We start from the raw sequence: 12,263 nt of genomic DNA on the forward strand, positions 1-12,263 counted from the left end.
AAATTTATGCGGGCACACAAAGTGGTCAGAGCAATGTCAAGTACCGTTTTACACCCCCTCGTAATTTCCAGCGTTTGTTTACACGTAACAAGAGCATAAAAAGAGCTCTAACGGGATAAAGAACGACGATATAGCACGGGTACTATATTATACATACACGCTACATATATTATACATAATATATACAGGATGTGTCGATGACAGTAGGCAAAATTTTTAAGTTTTATTTTATAGGGGTTAAAAGAAAGAATTTTTGTTAGCACACACACCTTTTTCGTAAAACGAATACTAACCATCTTTACACAACACTATTCATCAACTCGAAAGATGCGTATCTATTTCCATTTCTCTTCTAATATAGATCTGGTGATATGTATACAGAAAAATAAATATTCCTCAATGACGAATATTTTTTCAAATTCTTATCATGTAGCTTGCAAGAGGTTTTAAATTTGGACTCCAAAAACGAAGACATTCGATTCGAAGGATAAAACGTGCAAAGTTCTCGACAATTCGAAACGAAACAAGTGTTTTTATTGATGAAAAATGCAGCTTTCCAGTATCTGAGATGTGCAGGATGAAAAAGGCTATGATGCGTTCCGGGCAAGAAGATATTAATTAAAAAATCTTTTTTCCTTCTCACCATCATCCTGCATTACCCCTATAAAATCTCTACTATTGTCGCTTAAAACACCCTGTATATATATATATATATATTTCGTTGCAGCTAGTTTTTCTTTTTCTTCGTCAAAGGCTGCGCGACGAGTGGTAAAAATTTTTGCTCTCTGAAAAGCGTCGCTAGATCCTATCGGTTTACGCTCCAAAGGAATGTAGCTATTATGATTATAAGCATTGTTCTTCTCGACACTCTCTTGGAATTTATATACACGCCAACCAGAACAATACTATTACTTGGACGAGGTTGGTAATTAATCTACCGTGGATTCTAAATAAGATTACGCGATACAGTAAGTAATATCATACAGGTATAACGTATAATGAGAACAATTTAGTTAATGAATCGTTTATATATATTAACAGAGCCCCTTGGTATCAGAAACATTCTCGGAACATTCGGAGAATATCCACACATCCTGTTCCCTTACCTATACAGGGTATCCTTTGCAGAAATTTCCCTTATACTCGAGAAAAATATTATTACCTAGAGGGAAAATTTTCTTGAAACATCGGATGTACCGTAGGGGGAGGCGGGTTGCAGGGGGTAACGAGTTTCCGTGGAATTGCAGGGCAGATAATAACAGCGGGGAGGAGAGGATTCGTCGATGCACTTTTCAAAGTTTGTCTGGAAGGGAGAAGAATGTTTTGGTGGAGGGGTTGTTGGTGCGTGGAGGACGGAAGTTTAGAAAGTCGGAGAGCGCGCGCGAGTAGTCGCGTTAGTCGCGTATATGCGAGCGAGGAGGAGAAGGAGGGGGAGGGGGGGAGAGAGGTAGAGGAGATAAAAAGGGAAAGAGGGAGTTTGAGGCTGCAGCAGCCGTATCCAGCGAGACCGAGCGATTCTGTGCGTTGGAAACCGGTTTGTGCTTCCCCCCCCCCCCCCCGAGAGACTCGAACGTAACGACGCGTGGTCGAGCACGATAAGCTGGTGGTCACGGTGTGGCTGCGCACGACGACGCAAGAAACTTGTGCTAAACTATTGGTGACTATTGGTCATGCCGTGCCCATTAGAGCCCAGTTGTGTCTCCTTTCTTCAATTGTCCCTGGCAATAGCATCGATCCTCGGCCCCTCCTCCTCCTCCTCCTCCTCCTTCTTAATGCTTATTACTGACGACGCTAATTAGCCACTATAATTACAATCTGTAATTACCAACGTCCCATCTCGTGCCACGTAGCAGCTTCGTCTATGCGAGCATCTACCCCTATAATAGCCCCGTCTCTGTACATTTTGCCACGCGTGCTTATACGTAAATATACTGCGTATGTTGTATATATATATATAGGTGTGTGTGTGTGTGCTCTGCAACATCTCTTGGAAACTCGCATAAATTAAATTGTGAATATAAATCGATTCCGAACGAGTTAGGCTTTATCCAAAGGGGCTCATTGTTCGTCCTTAAGGCGGATTATTATTATTATTCTCCCTCTCTCTCTCTCTCTCTCTCTAACACGCGCATTGCATTGAATCGCCGCGCATATAGAGAGGAGATCGCTGGAATCTATAGCCAGAACGCATAGCGAATTACGTCGCTTCGTATAAAGCCGACTGTAACATCCTCTTCCTCCTCCTCCTACAACCAATTCAAAGTCGGCAGATTTCCATACACGGCAAATAGAGAGACCGCGAAAACCTCGGACTGCTTTTGAAATTTTAAAAGCGCGTCTCGAATCGATCCACTCGCGCCGATTCCTTCTCTGATGCTCCACGCATCATCGATTAAATTAATCCGCTGAATTTCATTGAACCTCCCCCACCTTCTTAAAATTCATGCAAAACCAACAACAAGATACCAAAAAAAAATAGCTTTGCTTTATCCGACAAAAAAATCTGGACAGCAAGGATCCTTCCAGTGCACCATTCATCATCACGGGAAACTTTAATATTTCCACGCGTTCGATCGATGCACGCGATTCTCAATTTGCATGAGGAACTTTTGGTAATTAATAACAGACGCGTTGAAACTGAACGTTGCGTGAATCTCTCGATTTTCTTCTTCTATATATGTATTACTACGCGTGCCCATGCGCGAATAATTTATGTGATAATAATCGACTTGTCTTGGAAGAGCTGTTGGTTTATCGGGGTCAGGGGAAGACGAACAGCTGGATCAATTATCTGCTCGATTTGAGAGCTTAATTATGCACGGCTATCGCGTTCCAATTTTACAAAGGCGCGCGCTCCGTTGTTTGGAGGAAAAAACTGGACACTATGTTACTGTGCTGCTGACTCTCGTTAAACGCGCGTCCATCTTATATATATTCGATACGAGCTAGAGAAAGTGAAAAAAACCACGCGATTGGACCAATGGCCTTATGGAAATGTTCGTGCATTCCTCCATTACTGTACGATTTACTGTATATATATATATGTATATAAACATACAAGCGCGCGATGAAAGGAGAAAGTAAGGAAAGCAGCCACGACTCGTGAAAATTTCGCGGCAATCACGCGCGTATTTTTACGCGTTCGAAGATTAAACCAATACATACATACACGCATATACATTGTAATCCCTTCTTTGACCGAAAAATAAACAAAAGAAACGAATCGGCTCGCTCCAAGTTTGCTTGTTTGCTCTTACAAAAGCGACTCTGTGTTGACTTAACGATAGCAGGAACCAAAGAGAAGAAGAAAGTGGAGCTCTAATCATGGTTTACATTTTGACAAAAGTCTAAAACTATTCTCATCCTGTAAGAATGCCTCTGTTTAGATAGCGTGCTAGAAATAATTAACAGGAAAATCTTGTGTGTATATAGTTTATTCTCCCTTCTTCGTCACACCACCTTGATAGCTTACATGCAATTTGACTGCACATTCTCTTCTTTTCTCCCTCATCGAGATTATTCGTCGCAGGTGATTTTGGCAACGTTGTTCCTTAAATAATTGAATTTTCTTAACGTCCATCGAGGGACAGTTGGACTATGCTCGTTGCTTCGTGTTATCCGCAGCTGTGTTCTTCGAATCATTTATCACTTTGAAATGACATCTATATATATATATATATATATATATATAGAGAGAGAGAGAGAGAGAGAGAGAGAGATGAGAAACGCTCTATACGTGTTCCTTCTCCCCGACTCCAGCGTCATTGGCGTCATTTAACGTAGCCCGATGACAACGACAGTCTTCTTATCCACCTGCATCTTGGAGCGAGTGAAAGGAAGGATTGAAAAGAGGAAGAAAAATCCTCCCCACGTACCCTTGACTCAAGAGGCTTTTTCCAGTCGGATTCTACGTCTCTGCGACGAAGCTCGTCTAGACAAAACACATCATTTCCCCGTTACCGTTCCTTCTCCTTCTCCTTCCTTTCCTTTCCGAACGAACCTGGATATTCGGGTGATTCGGCCCGGTGCCAACTGTATATTTATACGACAACGGCGATGATTGCGGGAAACAAGCCATCCGGCATACCAGAAACAGTGCAAAGCCCACGAATTCCCGGCTCCCGGAAACCTTTAATGAGGATAGCTTGGTATTTCCGAATTCAACTCGGATTTTTCTTCTTTTTACCACGGATCCTTTTTATAGCTTTCGACCTCGTATCCTCCCACCGATTGTGATTTTTATTACGCGCCACTCCCGATCGATACTTCGTCCGGATTCGTCAGATTCCGTGCTCGCTCGTTCGAAAACGCTAGATCAGTCACACGATTTCCGTTCGTGACGCAAAACTTTGCTTTAGCAATTTTTTTTTTCGCGACCCCACGAGGTTGCTCCGTTGTGTTGGCAGGATGAGTGGTACACAGACACACGCGTTACAAAACATCCTCTCTTATACTTCCCAGATCTTTGTTTATTTTCATCGAATTCTTTACAGCTTGGATCGTTGCCTCGCGCCATCCGGAATGTATACAAACGTGAGTTTGATCATTTCTTATTGTGTATATAACTTTATTGATTCGATTAATTTATACCAATGAATGGACCAATAGGTTTTTTCCTGCACCATTTATTTCTTAAAGACGATAGAGGATTATTTTCGAGGATTATTTTGGTTTATCGATATCGCGCATGTATCGGATACATAAAATTCAATGCCGTCGTTTCTTTGCCGGTCGTGACGCATCGGGCTAGTTTTTCAAGTGCACGGAGGAGTGGTTTGGGGGGAAGGGGAGGGGGTGCCTTGGTGTCCCGGGGCCCGTAGTGGTTTCACAGGCTCCTTCACGGCGAATGAGCGAGTGGTATGGGTAATACTACTACTACGAATACTGCTACAGACTACCACTACCTACTACGTAGAGCGTAGAACTACCAGCAGCACCATCACCAATACACGTAGCCGGCGAGTCTGTCGTCGGTTGCCAGAACGCGCCTCGAGAGCGTAAAGGTAGAAGATCGGGGCGGGGAGAGGCCATTACCCACGGAGTAAGAAACGGCCGGCGTGGGCCAGGTACAGTCGCCTCGGAAACTCTTCGTCAGACTCACCTTCTTCCTCTATCCCCTCCCCTCCCCCATCGCATCCTCTTCTTCTTCATCCATCGACTCTACTCCCCCTCCGACGCTGCTGTGGCCTGTGCCGCCTGCAGAGCCATCGCCAACCAAATTATACAATGAGTTATTACTGCGATGCGCCGACTTCTCTTCTCATGCGACTAATTATCCTTCTCCCGGCAAAAATACAGAAAAGAACAATCGATGCTACCACTATATACATACATATATATAGTATATACCTCTCTCGTCCTCGCAACGGAGCAACTTTTAATATTTACCTGGGACAGGGTGGATGGCTGGTACAGTCCGGACGGAAAACAACGGCGAGTGGCAAGGATCCCGAGTCGGACGCGAAACGCGCCAGCTCCGGGGCTCTGCTTGGTCCGCCTTGCCACGGTTGCTCGTGCTATGAAATTATGCTACATTAATCTTTTTGCCGTGATTAGTACAGTATCATTTAGAACGTATCACGAGAGAAAATCGACGCTGCGTTTCAACAAGAAAAGCTGTCTACGAGTTTTCGAGTGCTGCGGGTCAAGTACAGTCCGTTGAAAAATGTACCGTGGCCGCATGTAGCCGTTTCTTTCCTCTCGTGGATTTGCTACTTAAAATCTCGAGGAGGGGGGGAGCGTTTTATCGTATTATCTTAGTTTAAGAGCGATCAGGTTTGCGTGGTGAGCGTTGTATGTACGCGAAGTATGCGCAAAAAGGGCGTGGGAAAAAAATGAATTTCCAGTGAAAGGACTCGCGCGACAAAATTTTGGACTGGCGTGGGCCAAGGAGGTACAGTCGATGGAGAAAGCGCGCGAGTACGCACGAGCAAGAGAGTCCTCGCTAATTGTGTAAGAATAAATTAGAAAAAAGCGAGTAGGGGGATTTTTCCTTGGCCCTCTCGCGATCTCCTTCCTTGCAAAGTGGAGACGTCGGAAAGAGCAATCATCTTTGTGAATGGGACGGGAAAAACTGTCGAGAAATTGTCTACGACATCGCTTTGTAACGAGCGTGCTGTCACAATTGTGCGAATAACAATATGGCAGGAGGTTTATAATTGCCAGGCCGTTTGTACGCGTGCGTTTACGGCTGACCACATCAGAATGATAATTGAAAAGACCTTGCGTAGTAACCATAAATAATCGTGGGCAAAAGCAGCCGAGCTATGATTTACGGCTACACGCTTGTGTCATGCTCCTCTTTTGGAAAAACTCTCTTGGCCCTCTTCCGTTTCACGCCCTCGTCCTGTAGGAACGCGCGTGTATACGATACTACCATATATCGATAACCTCTGCTACGCATGCTACACGGTACACGCACCGCCTACCATCTTCAACATTGCAAACAATCCGGCACGCGTTAATTCTCACAAACGTATATAACCCTGTAGTAATATCAAGTGTAAATAGCAGAGCTGAAAGAAGGTAACGCAGAGTCGCGATAATCGACTTTGACGCGGCTTTATTACGCGTAATTGGCCGGAGTATATATATATATATATATATATTGGTTGGTCGGGAATTTCACGAAGCTCGACGGTGAATGAGACTTGCGTAAATGGTTTGCGCAATGCTCGATCTGCCGTGGCGGTGATTTACGCATATCCCGCGAGTCTCCGTATTTATTATTGCAAGTATATGACTATAGTGTATATATGTATAGATGGAGCGAGAGAGCGCGCAGGGTTCTTTTTTACCGAGCAGACGGAACGGCGTCAGCGGCGACGACGCCGTTGCACGGCGCGCTGGTGAGTTCCGCGCGCGGGAACCGTTGGTCCAACAACTTTTCCTCTCTGGTCCGACCACCTTGCGGCACATTCCAACAGGTGCGAAACGCGTTCCGTTGCACCCCTCGACTCCGGGAAAGACGCTCCACGCTCCCCATTCCGGATGCTCGCTTTACCTTTTTACCTGGTGGTAGTTGGCCCGAGTGCGTAAACTCCGAGGGTGCGCCGAACGCCACGACCCTCTCTCGCCCTATCTTCTCTCTCTCTCTCTCTCTCTCTCTCTACGCTTTCTTTCCTTCCCATCCATGCATCCCCCCCCCCCCCCCCCCCCCTCCCTTCAGACTATTACCCCATTGCACGCGGGAAACTCGCTAATCCCGACATTCCTTGCTACCGAACGTCCTGGGGACCCGACGCGCACGGTGACACTGCTGCTGCAGCTCACCTATTTATGACTCTAATGGAACTTGCTATGGATCCTTCGTGTCCTTTCGTAATGGCCACACACACACACACACAAACTCATCCCTCCTCTTCCATGAAACTCGTCGAATTTATGTCGCTGAAAGTCAAGAATAGTTGACATTTCTCTCATGCACGTGACTCAAAAACCATTTTTCTGAATTTCCGTAGACACTTTCATTCAGTCTCTGCTATTCCAAGAGTTTTTCTAGGTATATATATATACAAGTGTAACGAAATGTACGTAAATTTTGTAGAATGCTCGTCGAGACGGAGGGTTCGGATAGTGGTGCATGGGTGGCGAGACTAAATGCACATTCTTCGAGGAAATCACCACTCTTAGGTAGCTGTATATATAGATATAGATAGGTGTCTTTATCTTTGCCAAATGAGAGTACTTAAGATTCCTTTTACACTAGTCACGGGAATGATACAGAGTTTCAAGGTCGAATGACAATTATCCTTAAGTACCGCTTTATTTTATCAACGTCCTCCCGTCGCGCCGGCGGAGCTTTATCATCTGCCGGGTGGAAGAAAAGGATCGATTCGTGGCCGAGGCAAGTTTTATCCATGCAGGAGAAAATTCGATAGCGCACTCGCGGCTGGAAATTTTAAAAGCGTTTAATTGATCGAAGGTTATTTTTCATCCCTCGGTGGAATTTTACAGCGCGCTATTTGCTAGTCGTTGCTGCTGGTTTTCGAACGTGCCGGATAGGATAAACAAGTTGCGATTAGCCGCTCGCGCGCTATGTGTATCGAGCAATTGTCAGAATTTATGAAGGCAGGAGGAGCGTGCATTGTTTTTTTCCTCGCTCGGAAAATATGGAAAATTGGCAGATGGCCGATGATGTTTCCACCATTTTTCACCCCGACTATTTTTTTTCCGCGAGTGCCGTTGAATGCGAAACTCGTTAATAAGCGGACGGTAAATAGTGGCTGCGCATGGCGAATCGCGTCACCGGCGTTTTCGGCAAATTTAAGGAAAATCCTAGGATCGTCGTGTCTTTTTGTCACACGCAGCTTTTATAAATTCCTCCGTTGTCCGTCCCCGCATATTTATACCCGAGTAAACGTGACGTACATTTCAAAGTCTCCGCAGAGCCTCGGGCGCAGAAATTCGGTAAATTTACGAGCAGCAGGTACTAATCTTCGAGTGCAATGCTTTCCAACGTACGGACCTACCACCTTGCAATTTACAAGATAATGGAATTTGTCGAGTCGGTGAAATAACGCACGCGCTATTGGTAATTGCTCGTCTCCGAGGTGTTTCCCCTCCCCCCTCTCGCACCATTGATTTTTCTCTCTCAATAGGCTCGCTACTCTCTGCGAGTCGCGTACACCTATATACTATACATGCATGTATACAGAGGATAATTAAGAGCGGCCGATCGCAAAACGAAATCTGCGGCTTTTATTACTTTCCAATTGGCGATTCAATCTCGACGTCTTACGTAAAATCAACAAATGCACCGCGTGTCGGCAGACTGGTGCAGGAAAGTTTAGAATAACCTCGCACCTTGCCGCATCTAAAATTGCATAATGTCTCGGCGGGCGTATTTAACGGAGATACTTAGAATATATATACATAGCTGGGAGTTTGGCGGAAGTACGGCGCGTGGTATCTTGACCGCGTCGCATTTATTGCTAAAGTTTAATCCTCGCTTCTCTATCGAGTCGGAGGATCGGATTTCCCCATTCTGGCGGTAACAATATACAGGGATAAAAGTTTGCGTGGGTGGAGGAAAAGGGGGAAGCGAGCTAATCCTCGAATTCGTTGCCTACGAACGAGCGCCGTTACCTCTCTCCTTTCCAAGACGGCGGAAGTTGCGGAGACGGCGAATATAATTCGCCGGATTGCTCGACTTGCATTATACGCGAAAAAAAAAAAAAAAAAAAATCCTTCCAAGGGAAAGCAGCCCGAGGTCGTTTTTCAGGATAAAAAGGCCCTCGCGCGTTGCTCCCATTCGTCCACACAATTCATACGTATTTCGTACCGAGGCTTATTTCGCTACTTATAGCACTCGTTAAACTTTCGTCGTTTCACAAACACACATACACATTTAGAAAAAAGTGTAACCACGTTGTACACTGGGACTGTTTGGGATCTAGCTAAGCGAAGAAATGAAAATATTGCTTCGCTCGAGACAAAAGATTGCTCGTGCGCGCGCGCGCGCAAAAGAGAGTGAGAGAGAGGGGTTCGCTTGGTTAACAATCGAACGGGTAATGTTTGCATAAATCTTACACACGCGGGGCATTTGTTTTTTTTTCTCTCTGTTCATATATACCGGACGCATACCAGCAGCAGAGGAGCTGCAGGCAGGTTTACCTTGGCTATAGCTGTGGAGCCTCGAAGGAGGAGGAGAGTCCAGCGACGAGAGCTAGAGTCACGATTGACGCGGACGTACCGGTGATAATTGAGCAAGTCCTTCTTGTTGTCTCTCTGACATTTTAGCCCGCAGCCATGTCCTCGCGTCCACGCATACATTTTCCATTCTACGGCGAGACTCTCTCGGCTCCCGCGAGCAGCGTCAATTAATGATCCTTGTCGTTTCGTTGAATTTATGCGCTTGACTGTACAAAAGCGAACGTTTAGCCTTGAGACTGCGTGGCCAGCCTCTGTTGCTGCTGCCGATGCCTTCTCCGCCTTCTTCTCGAGAGCTAGTGGACCAGAGGTTCCACTGGTTCTCCAGCGCCAATTGTGCAACTTGCCCGCGATGCAGGCTTTCCACCAGCTGCCCCGTACCACCACCGCCACCCCCCTCCTCCCCCTCCACCACCTCCTCCTCCCCAGGGCTTCCTTCCTTCCGATGAACAGGTAGATGACGCTCCCCCCCCCCCCCCCCTGGTGTACACGCAAGATTTGCATGCACGTGTGTCTGCCACCCACCGAGACCACGAGATATCGCGCGCTCCCAACTTGGCTACCTGCACGTCCTGAGACAGTATTGATCCACCGGAAGGCCACCACGTACACTATCAAACTCCTTGTCTTGGTATATACAATTGCACTGCTGTATATATATATAGACCATAATGGATTTTTGCACAGATACAAATTTATTATTAATCGACTATCTCTAATAATGAGAAATATTTGTTTTCTGTAAATGTTGAAAATCACTGGTTGGTTGGTGCAGAAATGTCATTGAAGGTTTTTATTAGGCCAAAATCATTTGGTCGATTGACTGTCTTCGGTATAGCGAGAGAAAAGTTTATTTTATAGAAATGCTGAAAACGTAGGTGGCTTTGCTAATGAAAATGAATATTCAGAAGGAACGAACCAGTGCGTTCGGTAGAATTTTATGCGCTGTATATGTGTTTGGACGTTTATATACACGTATATATATATATATATATATTCGACGACTACCGTAGATAGTCTCCTTTCCAGGCTTTTTCTAATGAGGATACTTACAATCCTACGTACATTTTCCACTTTAATGGCTACGCTCGATCTGCCTCGGTCAATTAAAGATTCGTTTAAAGTTTAAAGATTCTTGGATACCTTAATTAATAGCTCGAAGATATTGAGACAATAATGATATAAACTTTGTTTAATGGCTGTGTAAATTTCAGTGCTTTTTTTCGCTAGACCTGTAAGATTTTCTAGCGAAACGATTGGCGTATAAATTTTCATGTCCAGTAGTTGCATTTTATGGCTGTAGATGCGTCTCTTTGGATTAAACTTTGTACGGTCTAACGTTCGTTTTATTAAACAACATTTGTATATTATATTTGACATTAACGAGTTTGCATTTTTTACGGAGCAGCGAGATAAATAGATAATGGCCCATTAAGGGAGGGATTTCGATTCGTGACGGTGCTCTCTCTAAATTATTTCCTCCTTTACACTCTCGGCGAAGATTGCTTTCATAATTTAGAGTTTCGTTGAGCGTACGAATAAGTAAGCTTGGTTGGCTGGGTTTGAAAGGATTTCAGCTATTCGCTGACGGAAGGGCAACACGCAGTCATTCGCACTTTCGAGTCTGGTCTACGGCACAATACGGGGTAATCCATATTTCCTGAAGGATTTCGGTACATTAACGCGCGCTGCCTGGAAAAAGTTATATATACCCTCTCGAGTGGCCGATTAGACTACTTTTGGTAGATTGCCCGTAAGCTTCGATAAGAGAGTGAAGGAAAGCGTCGAGCATGACGAAACTGGTCATTATTGGTAATCTCTGTAGATATGGTCTCTACCTACTATTACACGTACGCGATATATACGGAGAGAAGAGGGACCGCGAGATGGTTGCGTCGCCACTTGAAACAAAAAATGTCAGCCCTGAAAGACCGAGGTCAATTTGTCGTTGATTTTGACTTCGCTCTCATTGTTCGCCGGATATACTACGCACACATACTATATACGTTCCTTTCTAATAGCAGTCTCTCCTTTTATAACGATGACGCAGATTTCACTTTGCTAGATGGAAAAAAAAATACTTGCTCCCATATAGCCGTCTCTCGACGACGAGCAAGATTGATGAGAATTAACGCGCGTGTGCCGCCATGTGTGTAATTTTACTCGAAGATAAATATCGACAAGGAAATTTCATTGTGTGGATTATTGAGCAAAGTTTTAGGCTTGCTCTCTTCTCAAAGCTTCCCCCTACCCCCGCGCTCCCTCCAAAAACTCCTTCTCCATCTCCTTTTGATCCCTCCTCTTCGTCTTGGTTGCATATCGATGTTTATCCAGGCATTGTGCGTAAACTTTGTGTTTGCAAGCTTTGCCAAGTTTCAAAGTACATAGTTTGGGAATTTGTGCTTTGCTAACCTCCGATGAATTGTCATTTGTAACACTGTTGTTCTACGCGAAAATAATAGTTATAGGGATTACGGCGGATCTTCGGAGGCATTACGAGTTACGGTAGAATTAGACTTTCCGTAATTTTGTTTTTCTAATGTTACGCTAAGGAAGCCCCGGGACATAGGATTATACCTCGGATTATACGGTGTACAACATCCGGCCACATC

General features: G+C 44.9%; 2 protein-coding genes across 3 annotated transcripts in view; one reads left to right on the top strand and one right to left on the bottom strand.

Moving 5' to 3' along the window:
* Nucleotides 1-12,263, top strand: part of LOC136782936 (semaphorin-1A-like) — a 183,916-nt gene that overhangs the window by 1,926 nt on the left and 169,727 nt on the right. The window lies entirely within an intron of this gene.
* LOC136782981 (uncharacterized) lies at nucleotides 4,487-9,913 on the bottom strand. The gene is made up of 3 exons (XM_066742760.1): nucleotides 9,616-9,913; nucleotides 5,389-5,516; nucleotides 4,487-5,196 (listed from the first exon to the last, which is right to left on the bottom strand). Exons 1-3 carry the CDS (start codon nucleotides 9,772-9,774, stop codon nucleotides 5,148-5,150), a joined length of 336 nt encoding a protein of 111 aa, XP_066598857.1. The 5' UTR covers nucleotides 9,775-9,913; the 3' UTR covers nucleotides 4,487-5,147.

The sequence above is a fragment of the Prorops nasuta genome, unplaced genomic scaffold (assembly GCF_024137725.1).
Source record: "Prorops nasuta isolate Cenicafe-Biocafe unplaced genomic scaffold, Cenicafe_Pnas_1.2 PNAS00002, whole genome shotgun sequence".
NCBI lineage: Eukaryota > Metazoa > Arthropoda > Insecta > Hymenoptera > Bethylidae > Prorops > Prorops nasuta.

Coding starts and splice junctions, on each gene's coding strand:
- LOC136782981 (XM_066742760.1), bottom strand. CDS start 9,774: ATGTATGCGTGGACGCGAGGACATGGCTGCGGGCTAAAATGTCAGAGA. Junction 5,517..9,615: donor GCTCCACAGCTATAGCCAAG/GTAAACCTGCCT, acceptor ATAATTTCATAG/CACGAGCAACCGTGGCAAGG. Junction 5,197..5,388: donor AGCCATCCACCCTGTCCCAG/GTAAATATTAAA, acceptor ATGGCTCTGCAG/GCGGCACAGGCCACAGCAGC.